Source organism: Corvus kubaryi, unplaced genomic scaffold, assembly GCF_017639235.1.
Source record: "Corvus kubaryi isolate FWS band 111438036 unplaced genomic scaffold, C.kubaryi_AGA036_p1.0 37308, whole genome shotgun sequence".
Classification (NCBI taxonomy): Eukaryota; Metazoa; Chordata; class Aves; order Passeriformes; family Corvidae; genus Corvus; species Corvus kubaryi.
The window spans coordinates 479,613-506,645 of NW_024581096.1; the positions used below are offsets into that span (position 1 = coordinate 479,613).

The window sequence follows — 27,033 nt, forward strand, 5'->3', positions numbered from 1 at the left end:
GGGCAGAGGGGCAGAATCCCCCTGCCCTGCTGCCCACGCTGGGGATCGGCCCAGAGCACGGGAGGTGTTATGGCCGCCCCGCCCATCGTGGACTACAACTCCCGTCGTGCCCCGCGCGCCGCCCCGCGCGGGCTTCGCGCACGCGCAGCGGAGCCGCGCCGGCGACGTGGAGGCGGGCGGGGACCGTGAGGGGCCGTGAGGGGACCCGGGAGCGGCACCGGCCGAGGTACCCCGCCACCGACTCCGCCACCGACCTCGGGCCCAGGGCACGGATGGTAAGCGCGGCCTCGGCGGTGCCTTCGAGGGGCATGGGCGATGGGTGGACCCGGCGCGCGCCGGCTCCGAAGGGGGCCCCCGAGATCCCCCGGTTGCCCCGACGTCACCGTCCCCTCGTGGCGCGGGCCTGTGTCGCGATAGATGAAGGGATACCTTGCGTAATTCGACACCGGCGCTGCGGAGAGTTGCCGAGGCACCGGCACCCGCCGTGTCCCTGCCCGGGCTGGGGCATCTCCAGGGATTCTTCACAGGGTTGCCGGGTTGTACCTGTGTTCCTTAGGGATCCAGGAATCGATCCCTCGCTGGGTCCCCTGGATGTCCTTGTGTCCCTTAGGTATGAGGATCCCTGCCAGGGTTCCCAGAATGTGCCTGTGTCTCTTTATCCAGACCTTGAGTGCTCCCTGACAGGGATCCTGTGATCCCTCAGGGCCTTTGGGATGTCCCTGTGTCCCTTTAAATGCGCCCAGGACTGGAAAGCCAGAGGTTCATACCCATCTTTTTCTTTTGTGCTCGTAATGATACTTATTTTTCATGATTAGATGATAAATTGACTTATTTTCCATCCTGTTCTTGAGAACCAGAGGCTTTTCTAGTGCTCTGCAGCATCTCAGATCTTCTGGGGCTCACTGCCTCCTCACTTCTACCACATGGTTTTCATACTTATGAGTGATAATATTTATCAAAAGTGAGGCATATTTTAGTTTAAAATTGAATTGGTATCTCACCTTAGTTGCCAGGTTTTGTATTACCTCATATGCCTTCGTGCCAAGCACTGTTTGTTTATTTATTTATTCTTTTTAATCTCTTGTGCTGGGCGTAGGGAGTTCGTGGGGCCATAATCTGATTTTTCCCTTCTCCTGTGCTGAGGGAAACGTGCTGGGCTGCAGTTCTAATCATTGTAGGTATTTGCAGAAGTAAGTAAGCTGCTGATATTTCCATCAGGGCTCACTTTTGGAGTGCAGGAGAGCGGAAAGAGGCTCCCGGATGGTTGGGTCCAGTGTCCCAATGCAGAGTTGTGTAATCCCACGTTGTGTCAATTCCCAACTGAAAAACGTTCAAGGTGCTCCAGCTGGGGCGACTAAAACATTGCCATTGCTCCTTAGATTGTCAGGAGCTTGGGAAGGCCTCGTGCTGTCCTTTCCAGGGGCTGTTTTCTTTTTCCATTGCTGCTGCATCAGCAGAGGCCCATGGACTGCCCAGGGAATGATGGACCCAGCTCAGCACTCTCACCTGGCTGAAGCATCCCTCAACTCCTCCTCTTCCAGTCCTGTGCTGATGTTTTACTAGCAGAGCTTCTAATCCCTCATATTTCCTGCTAAATCTCTAAAAAAAAATATTTATAGCAAATTATTGCTATACTCAGATGGCTCTGGTGCTTCCTTCCAGTGATTTTATCAGATTAGTAGGAAAATTCTGAGGTCATAGAATCCCAGACTGGTTTGGGTGGGGAAGGACCTTAAGGATCATCCAGTTCCACCCCCTGCTATGGGCCTTCCACTGACACCTTCCACTGTCCCAGGTTGCTCCAAGCCCCATCCAGTCTGGCCTTGGACACTTCCAGGGATGGGGCAGCCACAGCTGCTCTGGGAAACCTGTGCCTCAGCACCCTCACAGCCAGGAATTCCATCCCAATATCTAATCCAAACCTGCCCTCTGGCAGTTTCTAACATGCTGTGTTTTTAAGATGTTAAGATGTTATTAACATGCTGATGACTGACAAAAGTCACTAAATGGAAGAAATGCTGTTTGGTGTCTGATGAACTGATGTCAAAGGAGATGATTAATGACTTTAACAGTATTTTTTAAAGAGTATTCTCTAGAGTGGAAAGTCTATTGCACCTTGAAGTAATCCCACACCCTGGCAAGTGCAATTTAATTTGCAGTGGATCCTGAAGATAGGTGATACAAATCTTGATGTGTAATATAATGTAAAATTATTACACATACAAAACAGATTTGTCTTTCTGCATAACATGCTTTTTAATGCTGTAGATAGATCTTCAGCTGTGAGAAACTTTAAAAGCAGAGACAAATAATCCTGTTGCAAAAATATGGTTAATGCCCAAATTGTGGAAGAGTACAGATACCAAAATAGTTGTGTAAGCTTTGAAATATATTAAAATATACCAATATTGAAACAAATGCAGGCCTTTTGATGAACATCTGAGCATCTGTCTGAAGCTTAAAAGGTGGTTGAGTTATCTTTTTGAAATATTGCTTTGGCCATTAGGCAGGTTTTACTTACGTCTGATAGTGAAAGATGGAGGAAATATTTGTGTGTAACAGTAATCTTAACATTCCTTTCATATAGAAGCTACTTGATTTATTAGATCATGCTAGGTTTATTCTGGCTTGTGTCATATTCAACCCAGCTGTCCCTTTTAATTATGGTAGAAAGAGTGAATTACTTTTGATTTATTTTTAGATAGGTATAGTGAGGGTTTTTTTTTTAAAAAAGAGGGAAGGGGCAGAGTCCTCAAAACATTCTCATATTGAACAAGATTTCCAACACTATAATCCTTCACAGATTATCAGGGAGTTGGTGTAAAACTGGTTTTGAAAACCATTGCTGTATTTGTGGTAATAAAACTCTCTTTCTGATCCTGGTAAGAACGTAAGGTCAAACCAGCAACATTGATTCTGATGAGCAGTATATTCTTAAGCTGTAAAGTCAGGTCTCAGTATGGGTTGTGCATATTCTTGATTTGCTTTTTTTTTGAGCTCCATATCCCTTTGATATTCTTGTTTAAAGTTCAGTTTGTTGTTCTCATTTTATAGTTCCAGCACACCTGTCCTGGCTGGCAGCAGGAATCTCACTGGTGAGAGCAAACAAAACCTTTACAGAAATACCTGCCCACTGCAAAGAGTGGAGATAGTATTTGAATTTTCACTTCTTGAAACTTTTGAAAAATGTGTTATTTACCTGTAATAGTTTTGTAACAGGTGTAGAGCCTTTTACACAGAAATTACAAGGTGTGCTTGACCCAGCCTTCTTCCTTTCTGACAGTGTTTACTAATTGGATTAAAGAATTTATTTCTGCATGTACTCCAAAACACAGTAGCTGTGTTTAAGTGCTGACCTTTTCTTGGGGTATTGGAATGTAAGAGTAAGGATGGAGGTAACTTTTTTAATAATTAAATTTTTTTATAATTGTCCCCACACCACCTTTCCTCCCCTCTGTGATAGAATGTTGTTGTAACACTGATGCTGACATTCTGCTCTCAGATTGGTAGGCTTGGTGCAGTACTTATTTTATAACATATTGTGTAGGAATTTCAACAGAAAAGTGATCTTTATAGTTTTTGTAGCTTTAAATTTTAAGTCTTAATAAATTTTATATATGTAGAGGTTTTTGAGCCTTCAGGGAAATTTGGGAGTGTAACTGCCAGCACTAAAATGAACAAAATTGAGGACTCCTTAATTGATCTCATGGGATTTTGTATTAATGTACTAGAGATATGTTTTGTTGCATAAATTGCTTTGTTTGTAAATTGGGCAAAAAAATCCTTAAATGCTATAAATGCTTGTTTACCTGTAAAAGTCAAGTAGGAGCTCTCTGAAGTTCTTAATAGAAAGGCATTTGTGAGATTCACACGCAGGATTCAGCAAAAGCTTCCTCAAGAGGTTTGACACGTGCCTGCTGCCCTGCCCTGATAAAACACGGTGACTGAGGGAATAGAGGACCAAAAGCTTCATACAGATTAGTTGTGTCACTATTGGGTACGTGCTCATGGAAAGGCCAATACATGTTGGGTGGAAATATGATAATTTTGGGGTTTATTTTGCTGCAAGCCTGTATTTGCTTATTGGAGTTTGGGGCCATCAGGTAACATTTTAATATTTTTTAGAGCACTCTGTATCAGAAGTTCCTGTTGTGAGGTGAAAGGCTGGAATGGCATTTTTGTGTAAAATATTTTTGATCTCTTATAACTTTAGAGAAAAGAAATTTGAGCAAGGTTGTTTTTTTCCTCCTATGAGTCAGTAGTTCCAGTTCAGGACAAGGCTTTGAAGGTGACTTGTGAAGGTGACTAGTAGTTCACTTGAAATAAAGTGTTTTGAGATTAGTAATTTAGCATCTCCTTATCAAAATTAGTAGATTTGGTGATTAAAGATCAGCAGAATGGATCACCAGTAACCTGGAGGTTAGAGATTAGATATTATTATAAAGAGTGTATGAAAATGTGTTAGTTTTCTGAGATGACACTGAGAAACAAGATCAGTACGTCTTAGTCTCATTTATAGAATTTAGGTTTTCACTTTTCTGTCATCCTTTCAGAGCACTTTATTAAAATGTGACAAACTGTGTAGGGTGAGCTGTCAAAGACAATAGCGTCCCTTGTTGAGCAGTTTGGGGGAAGCACCACGACATCTGGGCTCACTCACATCCAAGTTCTTCTGCTTGAAATACTCTGTCTCACCATGAAGGTTTTGAAAAATCTCTTCTTCAGTTGTGAGGAGAACAACTGTCCCGTAGGTGGGATATGAAGGAAGCAGATTGTGCTCTTCAGAATTAGGCTTTTATTGATGACTGACTCCCACGAAAATGTTGTGGAAAAGGAACTGGAGCAGAAAACACAGCATCGTCACTCGTTTTTTCAGCTGCTTGCCTTCCCTGTGAGGGGCCTTCTTTGCCTGCAGTAAATCTATCAAGATTAATCACTTCTGCTACGTGCAAGGCTTCAGTGGAACCCAGAAGGACCATGCTGATGTCACTGCACTGCTGCTTGATTCAGGTTCTTACTGTGGAGGGGGAAGGCACTAGAACAGAGCAGGAGAACCAAAAGAGATGCTGTATTTGTTCACCCAACTGAGTAAACAGTGGGCAAGTCAGGTAATTTATGTTGAGAGCTGCCTAAAGACCTTAAGATGTTGGGGTTTTTTTATTTTTTTGCGTTGTGGGGAGCACTTCATAACTCCGTTGCATTTCTTACTGCCATCCAGAAGCGCTTCTGTCCTAACGTGCTGAGCTTTGTAGGAAGATGTTTTGGTACCTGGTGAATAGCTAGTGTGCAGTGCTGCTGCAAAGATAGGTTAGAGGGTTGTATCATGATCCGTGACAGTAGCCGTCAAACTTGGTAGTGTCTGAAAAGTAGTGGGTAGAGGAAAGACAGGATTATCTGGAAAGCCATGAGAGATGGTATTGGCCCCCAAGCTGCAAAGATAGACCTCTACATGGTCAACCAAGGTTCTCTAAAAGAGCTCATCTTTGTATTTTTCACAAAAGCAGCTTGCCTGTCTGCTACTTTTCACAAAACTGTGTTTTTTGTGGTTTGGGTTTTTTTTTGGCAGGGGGAGATTTTTGAGTCTGAACAGTGTCAGCATGTGAAAGTAAAACGGGTGGGTAAAGGGAGCTGGAGAAAGAAGTGGAAGGAGTGGTTGCTGAAAAGACAGTAGAAACGGGGAGGAAAATTACCAATCAGTGTAAAGTAAAATGAGCAGAAACAGTCTTTCCTGTGTAACTCATTAACTTAAAAACAGTAGGAAACTTCTTTAAATGGTCATGAAGGATGCGTTTATTCCATTCTGAAATCTCCCAGGCTGCTTGGTTGTGGCTAACTTGTGTATCAGAGAAGGTGAATTCTTAACAGTGGTTTGATAGTGTTTGAAGATTGCTAGGCATTAAGTTATAGCTGGAATATTTTGACTCATTAACATGCTTTAAAAACAAAGATTATTTCAATGCTCTTCTCTGATTTAAAATGGCAAAAACTACTAAAGTCTGAGGATTGTAAAGATTTTTTTTCCCTAAAGATCCCTTTTACTGGCGTAAATTGTTATTGCCAGATATTTCTGCATCATTAGTTTTGCTTAGCAAAACCTTACCAATTTAATTGGTAAAACCAAAGTTCTTACAGTTTTGTACCTCTTTATGTGAAAACTAGTGAATGATGTCCTAGTATGAATGAAGTATTTGCATAACTGCATTTTGTCTTTGTAGAAAGATAATATCTCATTTCTTGGGGTTTTTTTTCAGCCTTGATAGCACCACCAAAACTTCCCCAAAACAATTCCCCAAGCAGCGTGAGTGAATAAACACTTAATGTGCCTAGAAAACTACAAAGTTGCTCAGAGAAGTTGTGGCTAACCCATCTGTGGGAAGTGTTCCAGGCCAGGTTGGATGGGGCTTGGAGCAACCTGGGATAGTGTCCCTGCCCATGGCAGGGGTGGAATGAGATGGCCTGTAAAGGTGCCTTCCAACACAAACCATTCTATGAATCTATGAAATATTACTGAACATGAGTGAGTAGTCAGAATTCAAATATCTTGTGTGGGCAGTAAAATTCAAATATTGGAGCTGAACAATACATAGTGTTAATGTAAGTTCTGTGTTTTCTGTTGTATGGAGAATTACGTATAAATATATTGCAGTAGTCTCATAATTCTGTGGCAAGCATTATGTTAGGATTTTGTGGGATGCTTTAATGTCTCATGGGTGAAAGATGGTCTGAAACCTGCAGGTCTTGATACAAGTAGGAATCAGCCAAAAACCTTAGTGCAGTGCTTTGGTAATACTGAATGGGCAGCATTGCATCTCATGTTCTCATCTTTACAGTGGCTCTGGCTGCTTTGGTTGGAAGGAAAACGATGTCCATTTGCTTTAGTTCATAAAGCTGCGAACTGTAAAGGTAACCAGAGTCCTGCTATGTATGGAAATGAATTTTTTGTTAGGTTTTCAAATGTTTTCAATATTTTCATGTGGTTGTGTTAAAGACCCAACCTAGTGACCAGATCTCAGATGACATTGTAAAATCATGTGCATGACCACCTCAAATTCTTGCACTTTAAAGCAGTAATTTTAAAAAACCCCATAGCTATATGTAATCGATATTCAAGTTGTCTACAGACTCAGCTCAACTATCATGGCAAGCATAGTTTTGGAAGGGGAACTCACTGTACTGCACAGATAAAATTCCAGCATTGGCAATTAGTTTGTGAGACCAGTAGGAGATAAAATCCCAAAAGGATCTCTAATTACTTGTCTAAAATTATTTAAATAGAAGATATAGAGAATATGATGAGTTTTTTTCCCAAGTTCAACAGTACACATCTGTACCTCTAGTTACACCTAGGAGCTCATACGTGGCATCTCTGTATTGCTGAATTGCTTTTAACTTCCTTTTAGAGGAAAAATTATATTCTTGTTAGCATTGTTGATAATTAATACTAAAATCTTCTAGAAGAAACAGTAAACTTGATATTTATACCTACCCCTAGCAATTTGAGGTTGGAATGAGTCCTGATGTGCAAAACAAACTCCCTTGTGTTGCTCTAAAGCCTCTACTGCTGCATCATGGAGCCAAGTTCTGGGACTAAACAGATGCTGGATTTAATAGAGAATGACACTTGCAGACCAGGCTGTGATTCTTTGGGGGTGTAATAACACCGAGGTAAACTAAATGAGTTGCTAGTAAGTTGTGTCTGTGTTTTTTTTTTTTTGGGTAGGCAGCTGGGCTGGCAAATTAGATTGGCTTTAAAAAAAATTTTATTTTAATGAACCGTGCATTTATTTAGTGTATTTCAAGGAAAAAGAAATTAGATTTCATTGGTAATTTACTGCTAGAGCAAGGACTGACTTTCTTGGAGTGAAAGAGAATTTCCTGTGATTTGGTGTTTCTTGGGGTGTCCCACTTCAGCATGTGAGGAAGCAGAAGCTGTTTAACCTTGTGTTTCTGCAGTTTCTTTGGGATCCCCTGGAGCAGCCTTTCTGTGCAGTGAGGGCTGTTACGAAAGTCAAGTGTAGGAAAAATCATGGGTAAATAAATGTTTTAAATACTGCTGTAATTCTATTCCAAGTACTGACATACCCTTTATATTATTATCTAGAGACTTGAACCTCTACTGCCTTAACAGGCACAGAGGCAGTGCCTCTTAATTAAAAGCAGTGTGCACATTTAAGTGGTTACATGTTTTATTTGAGTGATCTTTTCAGCTAAACGCAGCTGTTTCTAAAATAAACATTTAATAGCATGTTTGAAAATGATTTAAGGTGGTGACTGCCTTTTAAGTTAATATTTTTTAGTAGCAACTGTCCTGGAAATGTGTTTGAGATCATGGCTAGCATGTAACCAGCTAAGTTAAAGCATTGGGGTTAATCTGTTACTGTTGTTAAAATGCGTGGAAATTAAACGTTGATATTTTTTTTTCTGTTTTAAATTATTTTTAGACATTTTTTCCGTAGGATATTCATGAACTTCGAAGGAGAATTTCCTGGGTTACTTGATGGCTGGAGTTCCTCAGAAATGTCTTGCCTACTTACAGCAGGGCCTGTGGCTGTTGAGGTTGTAGGAGCTGAAGGTGCTCAGGTTGCATCATGAAGTCATTGCAGAGCGCTTCATAAAGGTTTGGGATAACACAAGTTCCTGAAGGAAGGAGTTAGCTGTATGTGTCTGTAAGTGTGGTCATCTACAGGAAGGATCAGTACAACTTGCTGAGATTTTTGCTTCAGAGGGGTATAGTGAGTGTAATGTACTTAAGAGAGGAAAGAAACCACCTGGGATATAGGAGAGAGAAAAAATCTGTATGTTTGTTTGATTGCTCCAAGATTTGTTGGCTCTTGAATGAGTGGAAGTCAAAGCTTGCCAAGTCCCCTTATCTACAAACTACTATCAAGTATTGAAAGCTCAAGCTAGCAGGTGGATTATTCTGACAGGTCCAGATGGCTTGATATTTATTTTCATTTAGAGGAGAAAATAATCAGCTAGTGCCTTATTTTTCTGTCGCTTTGGGGAAGGTCGATGGAATCAAACGTGTTCTCTGCAGTTTGGATGGAGCCAGCTGGGCATTAGGGCTGGAGGGCTTACAAGGGGCTCCATTGCTTGTCATGTTGCTTGGGAGTGTGGCTGTGGCCATGGAACTGGGCATGTTCTTGGGCACTGTGATTTGACACTGACTCCGAAAAGAGACAATAAAATTTTGCAAAGACTTGCTGTTAAAGCCCTCTTTATTTTGGATTATTAATGGTATTGAACGTGCTGACATGCTGTAGGAAATCTGGAAAGCAAGCATGACTCCTTTTCAAGAATTTTTTGAAACCTGTACCAGTTGCTGTGGTATTGCTGGAAAGTGGTTTAAGTGGGGGGCTTTGAGAGCTGCAGCGAGCTGCAACGGTAGCTTGTAAATAGAGAATATGGTGACTCATCTTAGGAGAACCAGTTAAGAACTTTGGGCACTGTCAGTGCTCTGGCATGGAGAACTCCAGAGTTCCAGGTTAAGGTGGAGGGATTTGAATGCAGGGCTCCAGCTGCCTCTTGGTTCTCTTCACCATTAGTTGTTTGTCTTGGAGCAAGTGAGCTGGAAAACATGAGCAGAGAATGGGAACTTGAAGCAGACAGAGGCTAGACTTGTCTTTTGTCCAAGAAATAAAGGTTTAAATGTAGGGCCTTTAAGTTTAGGCACAGGGAAGGGGCTTGAGTCAAAATACAGGTCCAGGGCCAACAGCATCATTGTTGGCTTTTGCAGTAGTTGAACATGTTGCAAACATGTTCAGGTTGGATGGGGCTTGAAGCAGCCTGGTCCAATGCAAGGTGTCCCTGCCCATGGCAGGGGGTGGGACAGGTTGAGCTTTAAGGTCCCTTCCAGCTCAAACCATTCTGGAAACCAGGGGGTGCGGAGCTGAGATGTCCATGTACATGCTGAATCTTCATTCTTCTAATTAATGATCCACTTTTCTCACATATTAACCGATTGGCTTTTCTTCTGCTTTATAGCTTTAGTATTGACTGGCACTGTTTGAAGGGTAGAATACACTGATTGTGAGGATTTTTCCTTCAGGGCAGCAAAATTTGTGTTCTGGTAAGATGCATTCATTCTGTTCTGTGAGTGAGTATTCAGCCTAAGTTCTGGAAATGCTCTTAAGCTGATTGTATGTTATAATTCTTTAATGCTTCTCCACAGAATTCCCTGGCATGAAGTTTCATTTTCATTCTTAGGCTACTTCAGATTTCTCTTCTTACTGGTAGTCCCTGTGACAAATACAGCTTTTTCAAGTGCTATAGACAGTGTCTTCAGAGCTTTTTGCTAAGAGAGGTTATATGGGGTTATAAGGTCAGGTGTGAAGGGAGGTGGTGTAAACCCGGACCCTTTAAAAACAGAGCTCCCTGAGAGCATCTTGGAGGTACAACAAATTAAGAGCAAAGGGTCTTTGAGACAATTTAAAGGAGGACAGGGTCAGCATTCAGTTGTACTGTATCCTGTCTTCTAGAGCAGGTAACAGTGGTGGTAGAGGATGGAATACTGAAATGGAGGGGGAAGGAGTATGGAGTGCTGTATTTCCAGCCTGTAGAGTCTCCTACAGATAAAATTTAGAAAATAATCACCAATTTCCTTGTTTTTATAGGAGTTCACATTTTAAAGATCTCTTTATTACTTAGTATATCTTATATTCTGCTCTGTGATGGTGCCGGCCCTTTGTTTCTGACACATTTGGGTACTATGCAGTTGCTCTAAATCTCAAATATGAATTCAAGAACTTCCACTATGGCTGCTAATGTTGCAGGTATTTGTTGCATGTCTTGTTTGTTTTTAGTGCACCTTTCCTCATATTTGTACAGTTCTTTATTGCTATGAACTTTTATTAGAATTGTCTTTTCCGGAAGCAATTGCTTCTGCGAAGTTGATGAGTTTTAAGAGTGTCAGTACAGTCGTGATTCTGGTATCTGATACCTTGTATCTGATACCTCGTATATGCATCTTTGTAGAAATCAAGGGAAGAGTTGCTGCTGGGTAGTAGCTTACATCTTCTGATACATCTGTGCCTGTTCTTGTGTCTTATGCCAGCTCAGGAGTGAGTATTTAGGTTACAGTAAAGTTGCACAACACTTTTATCTTGATGGGGATGCCTTTTTTCATACCAGCTTTTAAACCTGTCACAGTTATTTTGTCCCAAAAGATGGAAGATTATTGAAGCCGATGCCCTGGAAAGATGTGAGGTGCTTGGGATCATACCTGGGACATAGTCGATAGCATTTTGGTGGTTTTCTTTCTTTAATTAAATTGTTTATAAAGATGAGAAGCAGCATGAAGAAATCAAAGCTTCTCGTTCTTCGCACAGATCAAGTACAACACATATAGTGAGGGGGTTTGGAGTGCCAGCTTCTGTAGTCTTCCATCAAAAAGCAGTTGTGTTTCTGATGTGTTCATTTTATGGATTTTTCCCCTTAAAGTAGTTGCCGTGGAAGGTACCATGTTATTTTACAGAGATCAGGAGGTTCGTGTCTGGTCAGTAGTACCTTTGCTTGCTTGATAACAGCATGATAAGAGCTGTGCTTACTCTGGAAGGGCAGGAACTTTAAAGGTGTAGGTCATTGGTAGTGTGCAGGAATTAGCTGCATCATTACAGAAGTAGTAATTTTCTTTCTGTGCATATTAATTTTGAAAATACGTTTCTGAATAGCATGTCAGCTTGACACCCCTGTTAAAATTGTGAATTCTGTGTAGTTTTCCTCACTGTTAGCAGCCTTGGTACTGAGAAAACTGTGCTGCAGTGTTCTTGCTGAGTATAATGTATTAAAATACAAGTGATATGATGACTGAAGTAGTAGCACAGAAACTTTTATCTTCCTTGGACAAAGATGTTATTATCCAAATTTTGTTGAAAGGAAGTCTTTCTAATATATTCCGATGCGCCTGATTCCTACATCTCAGTCATTTTTCAAGGGGGTGATCTAAAGCTGTACTGGTGGCTAACTCAGGGTCTGTGTATTCTTTATTTGTACAAAAGACTTAAAATGTTTCTTTCTTCTTTTTTTGTTTCTCAAAGGAATGAAAATTTAGAAAGAGATTTGCCAAATAAAGAAGATGGGAGCAAATAGCAGCAGCATCAGTGAGCTTCCAGAAAATGAGTACTTACAAAAACTGTCAGGATCAGAGCCCATCTCCGAGAATGACCCATTCTGGAATCAGCTTCTGTCTTTTAGCTTCACGACTCCAACAAACAGGTAAGAGGGTGTTGAAGAGCTAACTTTGATAGTATGTTTATAAAAGTGACCAGTCTGAAAGCAAATGAGTGGTTATGTTAATTATTCCTGTTTTAGGTAGCAGGGGAATAAATGCCTGTGTAAAATATGTTGTTGTTTCTAAGTTTGGAAGCATTTTCCACCACCTCTTCCATTCCTGTGGGTTTTGTTCTTCTTCATAATAGCTGTAATTGCTATTCATTCTCCTGGTAAAGATCAGAAATAGGGTCTGTAGTGTTGGGGGAAGCTTTTTTCTTTTTCTTGTTGTTCTAGGAAGCTTTCTTTTTCTTTGATATAGCATTTGGGTTGACTGGATTTGCTGAAGATTCCAACATTTGATGTTCTCTCTCAACTTAGAGTGAACTGTACTTGTATGATTTAATTATAGGTTAGCTTTTGAGTTGCTTAGTCTGTATGGCTTTTTTTCACCCCCTTTTGCATTTTGAAAAGAAATTTGGTGTATATTCTCCATAAAGATACTTTCTAAATATCAATTCAAGCTTTGAATGCCTTTTCATTCCAGAAAGTGGTGTTGATATAAATAAAGTCAGTGTTTTTTAGAGGATCCATAGCACATCTCCCAAAATAGAAAATTGAAGTTCTTGTAACTTCTGTTAACCCAACTCCATTGCTAAATTCCTTGGCCTGTGTGTTGATTATCAGTCTTACAAGAACAATCTGATATTATTACCTTCAGGTGTTACTTAAACTGTTATTACAGTTTTCAATGTAGAACGGGTGCTTTTCTGTAAGTGAAAGTTTGGGCAACTGGAATGGAAGATAGCTAAGGTAAATAACTGGGAGGCATTTACTAGGTGCTATTTTTGTAAAGAGTGAGAAGGAGGAAGTATTTTGACTTCTGCCTGGAGAGAATAGCCAGAGGTTAGGAAGAAGGGACAGAGTTGTGGATGGCTGCAAAGCTGGTAAAGGGCAGTACTGAACTGGGAGTGTGTGAGAAAGCAGTTGTTTTTCCTCTAAGATCCTTGAAGAGAAGAATTATTTACAGCCTACCCATGACTAATAAGATTGACAGCATTCTAAGAACTTACATAATATTCTGTTGTTTGGGTTTTTTAAGGGGGAATAATTACATATAAAACCCCACCAATTTCTCTTGGTTCTATTTTTCGTCTTTCCCCTATGAAAGTTAAGGAGTTTTTTTTAGCTTGGTTTTTATGCCTGTTTCATGAAATTCAGATCCAGTGCAGAGTAAATTTGCTAAAATAACCCCCCAAATCAACAAAGCAAAAACCTAACCAAACAAAAAAACCTCAAACAAGAAACATAATTAAAAAAACAAGCAGACCAGTAAAATGATCCAAACGTAGGTTGAAAGCTTTAATTAGCTGAACACCAGATGGTGCTCTTGCCTGGCAGCTAGAGAAGTATTTTTAGAGACATCTTTTCTGCAGCTTAGTAATGGAAGGAAACAGAAAGTTCCCATTTAGTTGTATCTACCTGAGGCAACCACTGGCAAGCGAAATCAGACGATGTCGGCTGCACAGCACCCTCAGCATTTGTCTATATCAGATAACCTTGCCTGCAGGAATGGAACAATAGAGGTCAATGTCAATTTCTGAGATTGAAAGCTTCCAAATTATCACCTTAACTCTGTTTTTAATGAGGCTTAAGAGTCAGGAGCAAGATGCTTGTTTGTGTTCTGTGGAACGGAGCCAGTTTTCACCTGTCGAATAGGACAGAGTTTTACAGGTTTCTTCTCCTTTTAAATTCACTTTTTCCAGTTGTCTGTTGCAAAACTAGTGACTGTTTGCTAGTATTATAGAGAGCTGTGTAAGTGTTTTGTGTTGTTTTTTTGTGAAGGCAGTTGGTGATGTTTTAGAGTAAAAGACCTATTTCCTCAAGTTTTTGCAAAGATGGGACTAATGCCATCCTCAGGGAGAAGAGGGCTGTCTTCTCTGGGTACTGCTTTGGACATAATTCTGTTCTACATATGTCAGTACTGTAGGGGAGGAGGAGGAGAAAAACATTAGAAGAGGAAGCGATAGGAAAATTCATGTTGGGAGGAAAAGCAATCAGCCAAACAAAAATTATCCAAGCGAAAACTGGCAAGCTGGGGAAGTGGTGGGGCTGGGGTAGATTTTTCTGCAACAGATGCCCAACAGATTCACCTTGTTGTCAAGAAGCCTTGGCAATAGCAAGAAAACAGTACCTGCAAGGAAGGCTTTCAAGGGGAATCTGAATCAGTGTGCGTAAGGAAGTTTGTGGGGTTTTTAACGCTTTTCCACATGTGCTTTTTCTAGTTAGGAGCTTGTGACTAGTGCTTTGCTTTACAGAAGCTGTTCCCAGTTAGTCCAGGAATTGTAGATCCCAAGTGTCAAACAGAGCTGGATCTTCTGTGGAACAGTAGTCTTTGTGCTTTGGCTTGAGAGATGGGGAATTACTGTCTTTCTACTCTGAGAAACATGGAGACATGATACCAGATCTTAAAATAGCACCACTTTCTGTGCTCTGCTGTCTTCATTTTCTTATGCTTTGTGTGTCTTGGCACTTTGTATTTCTTTCTTTGTCCTTGTTTTTCTTTTCTCTCTTTCCCCTTTCAGTTTGGTTGATGTCTTCCCATTTTTATCCATGTCTCATCTTTATTCTCTCTTTTGGTTTCTTTTCTGACCTCTACCTGACTGAATGTGTTAATCTCTCTTTTTCTGGTTCCATGTGAAATGGTTTAGCATTTCATTTTCTCAGCCATGCCTTCTTTCCTGGGTTTTACTTTTTCAGTCCTGCTGGCTTTTTGGTCTGTTTCTGTGAAGGACACAAGGTAGTTTTCTGTATGGAATAAAGCTTGCCAAATACCAGTGCTGCTGACTGCAAAGTTGCTGTATCTTTGTCAGCAACACTGATGCAAGATGCTCTCTCCCTTTCACTCTCTCTTCCAGTGTTTATTTTGTTCTTCTGCGGGTTTAATCAGGAACTAATCTATCTGGAAAACAACACAGCAGAAGTGTTTATTTTTTCAGCCACGATAATTCCCTTGAGTGATTCATAGCTTTGCACCACAAAACAATTCTGGCACAATGAGGGACTGATTTTTTGGGACGCAGCAACCTTTTGGGCTAAAAGGTGGGATTGCTTAAACCTGCTGTGCCATCCAAAAATGACCAAGGAAAGTGTGTGGTCAAAGCAGAACTGGCTGCTAGGAGTTTAATATTCTGCCTTTCTGGGCTACTAGTTCTTCCTCTCATACTATTGATTTTCTTAATAATTAGAGAAATATTAAGAGGAAATATCAGCTGTCAGTAATCAGAAATGAGCTGATGGTGAACCCCTGCTTCCTGCCTGTGACTCCCCTGGCGAGAGTGAGTAGTAACAGCCAGAGCCAGCCTGGGTGTCTGGCAGGTAAAGAAAGCCTCTGGGGCCTTTCACAGTCTAGGAGTGGGAGCAGATAAGTGGTGCAGACATAAATGATCGCCAAAGGAACAGCTTCCAGCAGTTTAGTTTTAGGTTGCCTCATGCTTTTCACTGTAAAAGGTTTATTGTGATATCCTCTTCCATAAAGCAAACCGTGCGTGCTAAGCAGGTACTGCTGAAGTGTCTGCTGAGACATTTCTGGTTTCAGCCATTAGGAAGTACTTGGTGCTCTAATTTCACACTCCTGCATGTTCTTTTTTTTTTTTTTTTTCCTTCATGGGTCCTTATTTGTTGCACAGAATAGACTCATGGGAGCAGAATTAAAATTGTATAAAACCTCTTAAATCTGCCACTTCTATACTTGAGGTGACTGACATATCAATCCAATAGTGTTTGGATATTGGAAAATAAAATACAGCTTTTCTGGATGATTTTTTTTGTTACTGTCAGGATTAAGAGCTATGAGGTTTTCTTTGGAGTGTTAGTTCTCAGTCTAGGCAGACTTTGTGTTTGTCTGGCTTTTCTGTGATTTGCTACCAAGAATGCAACCTCCTCCTTAGTGGTGGTATTAGTTACAATTATTTTCTGATGGAAAACTTAAAGTTAACTAAAGCAGAACTTGCTGAAAATCATGTGCTTAATATTTACTGTTCTGCTTTGTTCCTTCCCCAGAGTTATTAATGAGTTGCTGGTTCAAGAATAATGTGCATGGGCCTTTAATGGAAAGACATAAAAATGAGAAGCTTTTATGTTGCTTTAACATGGTACATTTTTTAAATGGTACAATAAATCATATGCTGCCTTATATTCTTTGATGTCTGTCCTCCAACTAGTCCATTAAAATCAGCATTCCCACAGTATGAATTTACTAAATGGGCTGGTTCTTCTGTTTTGTATTCAATGGCAAAGAAAAAAGGCCTTACCATGAGGAAAAAACTGTCAGGAAAGCTGCTTGTTTTGGTTTTTTTCCTCCTTTTTTTATGGGGATACTTGTCTGCTTTGGTTTGGGTCTTTTTCTTACCATACTAAGGGCAGGTGTTGTCGTGTGAGTATGTTTGCAGCTTTTAGGCAGAATGCTTTCTCTTGTTATGTGGTGATACTTTTGATATTTCTGCAAATTTGAAACAATTTCTATTGTGGTGCCATTAAAATAAAAGTGGATGAAACCATGTTCTTCAAAGCTGGCTGCTGTCAGGAAACAGCCTTCACTGTCTTAATAATTATGGTTTTGCTGAAGACTGATTGTTAGTAAATTTAAAGTAAGGTAGCTGAATTCAACCATTTAAAAATAATCCTATTTATAACACCACTGGGCTTTTTTCCCCCTTCTTTTTTTTTTTTCCATCCTCTTCTTTTTGGAAGTAATGTTTTTTACAATATATGCCAGAATAGCTTACCGCAGAATCTGGCTTTTTAGTAGTAAGAAGCCAGAAAAATAAAAATCTGCAGTCAATGAAAATGATGAAATTTTGTTGACTAATAGACTGCTCAATTTGCCATTCTTTCCCACCTCTGCTGAGAAGAGGTTTTCTTACAGAAAACTAACTCCCTGATGAAGAAACTCTTGTACTGTGATGAGTGATTGCAAACACAAAGTGATTAAATCCCAATGAAATAACAATTATCCTTGATTGCTCTTTACTTTCACCACTGATCTGATAGCTGCAGTCACACAGATACTGCCTGTGTATAGAGAAGGGTTTGTAGTGACAATTGATATGCAAAATATTCTTGTGGCATGGTGTTAAGATGTTACAGAAGGTAATCACTGCCACTGTAAAACCTCTCCTGTTTGGATACCTCTAAAATAAACAAAGATAAAACCATCTTCTTTAAAGATGGCTGCACTGTCAAGGACGCAAATTTTACTACTATTAATTTTAGTTTTGCTGAAGTCTGTGAGCTTACCATCTACAAAAAAGAAAAGCAAATAAAATAATTTCTTTCTTTTATTAAGTACTTTGAAAATGCTGGCCGTCAGATCACAGGATGAAGGAGGAACTCCTGTGAAGTGTGGAATTTTTTCCTGAAGTGTGTGGGAAGCAACTGTGCACCTCACATATTTGCTTGTATCCAAGGGAGTCAGTCAAGTCTATATAGTTAAGAATACTTTGCTTTGAATCTTTTCTGTTTGCCCCGTATGTTCACAGCCCATTTGAATCCCCATATCAGGTGATACCTTTTGTTCATTTCTTGGAAAACCATAGAACTGGTGAATATGTAAATATGTACTGCTTTCTCAAAGTGAGGTTGTTCAGTTCAGGTTGTGCCAGTTGAAGTACATGTGCAAACTCACCCAGGTCACTGTGATCGTGGTGTTAAAGGTCCGTGGATTGAAGCTGGTGTCACAGAAGCTCAGAACAGTTTGAGTTGGAAGGAATCTTAAAAATCATCGCGTTCTACCCCCTGCCGTGGGCAGGGACACCTTCCACTGTCCCAGGGTGCTCCAAGCCCCATCTAACCCGGCCTTGGACACTGCCAGGGATCCAGGGGCAGCCACAGCTGCTCTGGGCACCCTGTGCCAGGGCCTGCCCACCCTCAGAGTTTGTTCCATGTGCACATGACCATTTTCCATGGTGGTGTCTTGTCCAGGGCAGAGCTTCCTGGATGTTACTGGTGTGCCTGGGTTTCTCCTACTGATGCTCAGCAGAGCCATCAATCAGCAGGAGGGGTTGACTTACTTTTCATACTTACGGCCTGTTTATTACTAGCAACAGATAATCTTTTTTATGTTGTGAATATACCAAGTGTTTCTCACAGAGCAGGGAATATTTTACACTCCATCCTTAACGAATCTGTTCTTTACTTTTTTTTTGTTCTAGCCCATGTCACCAAGTGTCACATCCACATGGCTTTTAAATCCGTCCTGTGATGGCAACTCCACCACCTCCCTGGGCAGCTGTGCCAGGGCTGGACAGCCCTTTCCATGAAGAAATTTTCCCCAATATCCAACCTAAACCTCCCCTGGCCCAGCCTGAGGCCGTTCCCTCTCCTCCTGTCCCTGTTCCCTGCCAGCAGAGCCCGACCCCCCCGGCTGCCCCCTCCTGTCAGGGACTTGTGCAGAGCCACAAGGTCCCCCCTGAGCCTCCTTTGCTCCAGCCTGAGCCCCTTTCCCAGCTCCCTCATCTACTTCTCCTCAGGCTTATATATTTGACATATATTTGACAACAGGGCAGTCTCTATTCCTCAGGTGAGGGTTTTCGGACAGAATTTGAACTTCTGTTTGTGATCAGTGCAGTGAGGAGCTTCACCTTATCAGTGCTTGTTAGAGCTGAAATACAATTTGAATACTTATTAGCAGTGTTCTGTGTGGCGTAATGAAAGGACAGATGTTTCAGTGTTGAGTTTCCATTCTTACATTCATTCATGAACCAGGTGTCATCTCCACAGGGACTGCAGAGGAAAGTCAGTGCCACAGTTGGTTGTACCATTTTTTTTGTGCCACCTTGTGAATCTTGGCTCTGGCATTTTCTACCCGAGTGTTAATGTAATTTACCTTCTGTCTCTTCACTGCACAAGAAAATACCCAGACAGCTTTTTCCATGTCCCTCACTTCATTTTCCTGCCCAATCAAAGGAAAGAAAGTCACCACTAAATTTGGCCCCAGGTACTTGGGAATGAGCTGTTATTTTTTGTAGCCCTCCATGATATTCACCCCGTGAATCCATTCTTGGGGGTGTAACAGTACTGAGTATTTCACTGGTGTGTGCCTATTGGGGTGGTATTTCTGCTGTAATTCCCCCTCATTAGGTGTTTCTTTTGAGTGAACTGAAATTTTGTGGTAGCTGTTGCTTAGTCTTGAGTGTGGCAAAATTCAGTTTTGTGTTCTTGTATGAATAAGGGGTAGTGGGCTTTAGTTAATTTTTAAGCTTTAAACTTCATTTTAGTATGAAAAAGAATGACTTGAGTGTTAAAAGCTTTGCTGAAGATCTGAAAGCCTTGCTTGCTTTGCCACTGGTTTTGATCCTGGCAACTTGTAGAAATTAAGCAACTCTGTGGAATTTGTTTGAGGACTTTGTGTGGTTTTTAATAACTCAAAGGGAAGAAAAAAAAATCTGTAAGAATGCTAGACTTTGAAACCTAACCTTAGAAATTAGGGAGAAAATGAACCGTAATTCAAAGCTGAATGTCTGCATTTATGGTTTAAGTCCTGGAGCAATTATAATAACCACTCTGGCTGTGTCCCCAGGATCTTTGGATAGTGGGAGGGGTCATGTTGTGTTAGATTATGATTTTTCAGTATCTAAGAACTCTCTATTGAGTTGTTGTCCATTGTAATATTCACCCTCCCTGTCTGCCTGGTCTTGGGAAGGAATAAATCCTGATGACAAGCAGCCAGCTGGGCAAATTTAGAAGTTTCTGTTATTTTAAAAAAGTGCAAGGTCACATAGACCTAGAAAACTGTGTTGTCCGTAGTTGCTGGTGGCGTGTTCTTGCTCAATACCATTTGTTTTTAATTACTCTGCATGTTTGTAGTGCTGGAACAAGAGACCACCTTTGAGACCAAGTCTAATGTTTTTAAAATATATATCAAAGTGTAAGTTTGTTCTTTCTGAATCTTGTGTTTCAAAGCAGTTTGTAAAAGAAGAATGAATGCTGGTAATTGATATCAGGACAAGCCAATCTGCGTAATCTAAAGTTGTCTTAGGATATTCAGCTGTAGATGAAGAGCTGTCTCAGCTGTCAGCTCACTACACAGTAAATTAGTCTGATATACAAGAAAATTTGCAGGCATCTTAAAACTTAATTTGCTTGATGTCTCTATCTTGAATAGTTTCCTCTTGAAGGGTTTTGAAATAATTATTTTGGCTGCTCTTTCTACAATATCATCCAGTCCTCATGAGTTGGGGCACAGCTCAAACTCCACAGCTTCCAAGAGCATGGCTCCACAGGGTTTTCAGCCCTGGAGCTGGTTTAGCAGCTTCCCACGCAGCACCACTGATAGTCTCAGGTTGACACAACAGCGTGCTGTAAACTGGATTACCATGTAAATTTAAAAAAAGCACAGGACTTTAAAAAGAGAAGAGGGCTGCATTATGACTGCAAGTGTTGAACTAATTTTTTTTGACTGTCCTTTTATTTGTTGAACTTCAGAGGTCCCTGAAGGTCAGGCTGTATGTTAATTCAGTCTGTATAGAGGCTCTACCATCTCTTCCAAAACACTGAGCAGTAGGGCCTTCATGATATGATAAGAGGTGATAGTTTTAAACTAGAAGAGGGTAGATTCAGACAAGATAGAAGGAAAAAATTTTAACGATGAGAGTGGTGGAACTGGGTGCCCTTTAGTTATTAATATTCGTATTGCTCAATGTGGCACTGAACAGAGTATCTGATGATTTGTCTTGTTTTCCCATCTGTTAAGGATGTTTTTGAGGATCAGTTGCCCTGCACTGGTAGGTCAGAAGTATGTGCTTGACGCAGCTGGTGTTTACTTTCAGTGGTTGCTGTCAGGTTTTGCTTTAGTGCTTTATTGTTCTTTTTCAGATGATGTTTTTCTGAGGCGTATCACGAGGCAATTAATGAAGTTACGAACAATTTGCTGTATCTGATGTGATTGTTGCACTAGTATAATAACATTAATTGAAAGGAAAGAGCTGCTTAGCTTGAGGTTAAATGTCAGATTGAGGTTTCTTTTATTCATGTTCTCAAAAATGCATCATTTAACGTGAAATTTCTTGTAAAGAGTTTCAAGTTCTTTCTATAGGCTGCTGTTCTATTTGTATTTTCGGTAACACCAAGCTGAGCATGGCAGCACTGGACCTGCAAAAGTAGTGGTAATAAAATGCTCATGGAATCACAGAATCATTTAGGTTGGAAAAGCCCATGAAGATCTTGGAGTCTAATCATTCCCCCAGCTCTGCCAAGGCCACCACTGACCCATGTCCCCAGGTGCCACATCCACGCGGCTTTTAAATCCTTCCAGGGATGGGGATTCCACCACTGTCCTGGGCAGCTGCGCCAGGGCTGGACAACCCTTTCCCTGAAGGAATTTTCCCCAATATCCAACCTAAAACTCCCTTTTCACAACTTGAGGCCATTTTCTCTCATCCTGTCCCTTGTTCCCTGGGAGAAGACACTGAGATAATTTCACTCTGATGAACAATTCACTTTTGAATATTAGTTTCCTAATATGCTGTACTTCAAAAGAATATAGCGCTGCCTGATGTTAGGATGACAGAGCATTGGAATGAGTTGCTCAGAGAACTTGGGATGCTCAAAAGCCACCTGGACATAGTTTGGGGCTGCTGGGTGTAGAAGCCCCTGCATGAGCAGGGAGGTTGTACAAACTGACCTGCACAAGCTAATGGATGGCAAAAATTAAGTGCTTCGTAGAGAGATTTTATTACTGTTTTGTAATGAATTTTCACTTCAAGTACAGGAGCCCAGTTGCTTGTGTAACCATTTTTATTTTCTTTTCCTCATACCTAGTGCTGACTTAAAGCTCTTGGAAGAAGCCACAATCTCAGTCTGCAAGTCTTTAGGTAAGAAGTTGTGCCATCTTTTTTCCATGTACTTTATCAGAAAAATTGGGAAACAGCATCCCTGTGCACAGTCACGCCTTTAGCATTCTATTTGTTTATGTTGCACTAGAAAGATTAAAGCAGTGTGTAAAGAGTGTTTTTATGTATATCCCAAACCTTTAGAAACTTCCATTGATAACTGTTTTATGGAACTTGATATGACTGAAAGGTTTAAAACAAATAATTCTGTCTTTACTTTGTCTTTTTCACTTTGCCCTTTAAGCTGATCAGTAAGAGGAAAGAATTAGAGGATGAAAGGAAAGGATGATATAAAATGTGATCAGTGGTGTTGCAGGAAGGTAAAAGGTAGTTGTGAAGACCTGCCCAGTTTTGTGACAGGAGGCTGTTGTGCTGTAGACAAGTCTGGGAAAGGAAGCAGTATGAGCATCCCTCATTTGGGATATTTAATATTATTAGTATTATTTAATATTAGTTGTATTTAGAGAACAGTTATGGACTAGTAAATCATGTACTGGAAAATCTTGAAAGAAGAATGCCTGTACAGAAAAACAAGACATACTGTGCTTTATTTAGAAATATGAAAGATGTTGAAATTTTGGGTTTTTTCTATATATTGTTTGAACTAGGTAGTGTCAACTTACACATGCTTTGTAATTGTATCTTATTTTTCCTCATCTAGTTGAGAAGAATCCTCGAACAGGAAACCTTGGATCATTGATTAAAGTCTTTCTTTCTAGAACCAAAGAGTTAAAAATTTCAGCAGAATGTCAGAAGTAAGTTCCCAGAAAAGAGCTGTGTATGCCATTTAATTTTTTAAATGTTCCTATCGTTGCTAGCTCTTGAATTTTTTTACTCTACTAATTAACATGCAAACCAAACCTTGGAATTCTCTTAAACTGTTGTTTGAAACAGAACAAGTGTCTAGTACTTTTCTAAACACAGGAATTAAGTCTAATAATTAAATAGATTACTGGGGAAAAGTACATATTTGTGTGTTAGATTAACACATTTTTGTATAAATGGTGTAAGCTATGGGTACTACTGGCTTAGAGCTGTTCAAAAATCATCTGAACTTTTTAGTTGAAGCTTAATGTATGAGCCAGTATTCTATCTTGGAAATATTTCAAATATCTGTATCTATAAATATGTATCAAAATACTGCCTTCAAGTTATGTCATACAGCTGCCATTGGTTTTTTTTGCCCCTTTCAGCAGTAGGATAGAACTCCAAGAGGTTACTTCTGCAGCACTGTGGGGTTTTTCTGCAGGAGGCTTTCTGTAGTTGTTCCCTCACACCCACAGATGAATGTCCCACTCTCATCAGATCTGGGGCTGCAATTCCTCCTTGTTCCCAGGAGTGCCGTCAAGTGTTTCACTTGCATCTAAAGTAAAAAGTTACTTGTTCCCAGATAGCTCTAGGTTTTAATCCAAAGATACCTTGGAAGTACAGGCAATAGCTGACTCTGTGGTGTTGTATGGGCTTCCTAACAGTTGCTTACTGGGACTCAAATTTTATGCAGCTTTCATTGAGAAAACTTGGAAAATATTTATGTGTGTTGCATAAGAAAATCCTGCTGTATGATGCTCGTGAAGTCCATAAATGCCTGCTGTCAGCTGAAGGCTATTTACTTGGGAAAAAGCTAAGGTTCAGGGAGCAAGGAAGCTTTCAAGTCTGAACCTGTCGGAGGTTTTTGAATGTCTGTGTGCCTTGAGTCCATAGCATCTAGAGACCTCTAGAAGTTTGCTGAACTGTTAGGTGAGTTCCTCAAAGAGTGATACTTCTGTTGGCTGTGGTGTTTTTAATAGTACGAATGTAGTTAGGGATAAGGTTGTATTTTCTAAACTACTTTTAAATACATTCCCATTGTGTTTTCTGTAACATCAACTGCAGACTACCTGCTTAAACACTTTGGCTTTTCCTTGCTTTAACTGTAGGAACTTTGTCTATTCTGACATTTATTTTCTTGTGGTTTTTGATGCATGTTTGCTGGTGAAGCATTACTGATTCTTGTTTGTTCCTGCTTCTTTTCTAGCCACCTCTTTATCTGGCAGGCTCACAATGCACTGTTCATTATTTGCTGTTTGCTGAAAGTATTCATCAGTCGAATGTCAGAAGAGGAGCTGCAACTTCATTTTACTTATGAAGAGAAAGCAGGACCAAGCTCATATGGTGCGTACACACAACTGCTAGTGAAACAAACATCCCCTGAGAAACTTAAATGTCCTGATGGCATGTAGGGACATGGTTTAGTGCTGGACTAGTGAGTTAGGTTAATGGTTGTACTTGATCTTAAGAGTCTTAAGAGTCTTTTCCCTAAATAATTCAATGGTTCTATGTTTTTTAGACTGAGAATCCCAAACTTTGCTTTAAAACCAGAAATTAAGTACTAGAGAGTTAGGTGTCGCTTATTCTGGCTTTTTTTAAAAGTGTGGTGCTGTAGACCTACCTGGGCGTTAGTGATTTTCATACATTTTGAAAGGTGTTAATGGTCCTCTTCAGAGGAACAGAACAGAATTGGTGTGAAGCTGACCACATACAAACATTGGAACGTTGATATTGCACCTTTTTAATGCATCTTTTCACATATTTTTCATAAACCAGCAGCAGCCACAGAGTGGAATTAATGCAATTTTTAGGGATCTAGGGAAGGAAAGTTATAGTACTACGGTTAGAATTGACCCATTGAGAAAACAATTGCTAAAATTTAATTTGGGGGCAATAGCTTATACAAGAGTATAAGAGAAGTCAGAATTTAGGCAGAATTACTAAAATAGGCTCATGTCCAGGAAATGGAGTATGTGTGACATGAGATGGAAGATGACAGGAGAGATGCTCAGTGAAGAAGCTGTTACCTTTGAATAAGAATAATACAAATGCGTTCAAAATCAGTTATGTTACTGCAAAAAGTGCAGCAAAAAGACATTCTGAGCACTGTCGACCACAAATCTTTGTGTAGTGCTGTATCAAGATGCTCTCACAGAGTGCATGATGGATAATGCTGCCACGGGAGCCTTGATTTCCTTTGCTTTAGTGTAAATCATGGAATCATTTAGGCTGGAAAAGCCTCTAGGATCATCAAGTGAGACAGCTAGCCCAGCACTGCCAAGTCCAAGTCAAAGTACTGTTCAGTTTGTAATTGCACGTTGTTTGTTGCATAAAGCCTAAAAAGTCTCAGAATGCTAGAGCAGTGTGTGTGGATGGTGTGAGGACAACCAAAAGTGTCTGACTGTGGATTTCCTGCAACGAGGACACGTGTTGGGAACGCCAAATCACTGCTTGCTCATCAGCAGTGAAAACTGTTCATTAAAATCTGTTTAACTCCTTGGCGCCTGCCAGTGCTCTGGGGAAATTAGAATTGTGGTGCCAAAAGATTAAGTGCTACATGTTGAAATGGTTTAATGTATTTAAACTGTGATGAGTGATCTCCAGGAGGGAAGTCAGCTCACTGATGCACTGGAAAAGAAAACCTGCTTGTGTATAAGTTATCCCTGCAGACTGCCTGTGGGTTTATTCCTGGATTAAAAAAACGGCTCACCTCTTGCTTCAGTGTACAGCACACCACAGTGGGATGGGTGGAAAAACTGAGACTATTGTCAGCTGGAACCCCTGCGATCCTTATTCCTTGCACTGGGAGTTCCTCGCAGTGTGGTATGGAAAGTGATTTTTGTCACCAGGGTAGACCCATGTTTATACCACGTCTAGTAGCACTTGACTGTAATTCACAGTGACATTTATTAGCAATAATTTTGTGCATATTGACGACAAATGTACTTAGCAATTACCTCTAAGCAGATTGTTCATGGGATGTTGTTGATTAGGAAGGTAGTTGTGTGTGGTCTGCTGGTGAGACAGGAAGCAAGCCTCTCCTCGGCTCCTCTTTGGGTTTCCAGTTGGAGATGGCTCTTGTGAACTTCCTCAGGGTGTTGAGGTTCATAACATGCTGAGATTACGTAGCCATTGAGTTTGATTCCTAATAATCTTATTTTTAAATGTCTACAGAATGTGCTAATAAGGCGTGTACCTTCCCATAGCTCTTACGCTCAGCTGTTGGAAAGTGGAGTATCGTTAGTGAATTGTAATGGACTGTGGTTGTGCTAGGGCCTATTAAAAGTAAACAGAAGAAAATGAAGTGTTTTGTTGTTTGTATTTTTATAATTAAGTGTAGCTTTCTTGAATTTTTGGTTTCTACTTTTCGGGAAGGAGAATATTCCTATTATAGATTTTATTTATTGTTATATTATTAGTCTATTATTATAATGTTATTATTCCTATATTCCTCTTAATTTTACATGGATTTATTAGTACTTTAATGGAAATTTTACCATCTTTGGTGAACATGCTTTTTAAAAATTAAGTTCTTAGTCACCCTTGCTGTTTTTTCATTTACCAGAGCGTGATATTATTTAGAATTCTTCAATTGTGAGCATGATAAAACAAGCCTTATAAAAGACATTATTATATGAACTGTATGATGTAAATAAAATATCCATATTTAAAAAAGCTTTAATACAGTGTCTGAATTTTGAAGTTTCTGTGTTTCCTTACTGCCTGGTGAGTAGTTATTGGAAAGAACACTACAACCACCCAGCAACACAAACAGCCTCTCTCCCCTGTGGTCCATTTTCATATGCTTTGTTCAGTCTCTTAGCCTTCTGAGAAAAGGTTACTGTTCTTTTCAGGATCATCTCACAACTCCTTTGGAAATCACTCTGTGGTTGTGTTTGTTTCCCTGTGAGCATCACATTTTTATCCTTCTGGTTGGATAATATATTTTGGTGCCGTGTTCTCTGATTTAAGTACAGCACCTGGGAGCTCAGCACACGTAACTGCAGTGTCAGCTTGTCAGGATGCTCACACTGCAATCAGGCACTGCATCAGCACCTGCTCTGGGATATTTGGTGAGTCAGGGAGAAGTGTGTAATGATAATCTGTGAGAGTCCTGTGTATGGAGAAT

General features: G+C 40.3%; 1 protein-coding gene across 11 annotated transcripts in view; it reads left to right on the forward strand.

The window, feature by feature from the left end:
• The first annotated feature begins 154 nt into the window (after nt 1-154).
• The window catches only part of DYM (dymeclin), a 208,001-nt gene continuing 181,122 nt past the window's right edge, over nt 155-27,033 (forward strand). For 5 of the 11 annotated variants that reach the window (XM_042028179.1, XM_042028181.1, XM_042028184.1 and 2 more), the window contains exons 1-5: nt 157-275; nt 12,036-12,213; nt 22,027-22,079; nt 22,759-22,852; nt 24,112-24,248. In XM_042028179.1, coding sequence (XP_041884113.1) covers nt 12,074-12,213; nt 22,027-22,079; nt 22,759-22,852; nt 24,112-24,248 — 424 coding nt within the window. In that variant the 5' untranslated portion in view covers nt 157-275; nt 12,036-12,073. Of the gene's footprint in view, nt 276-12,035; nt 12,214-22,026; nt 22,080-22,758; nt 22,853-23,709; nt 23,835-24,111; nt 24,249-27,033 lie in introns of those variants that run through there. The other 6 variants (XM_042028185.1, XM_042028183.1, XM_042028186.1 and 3 more) reach the window with 3 other exon arrangements.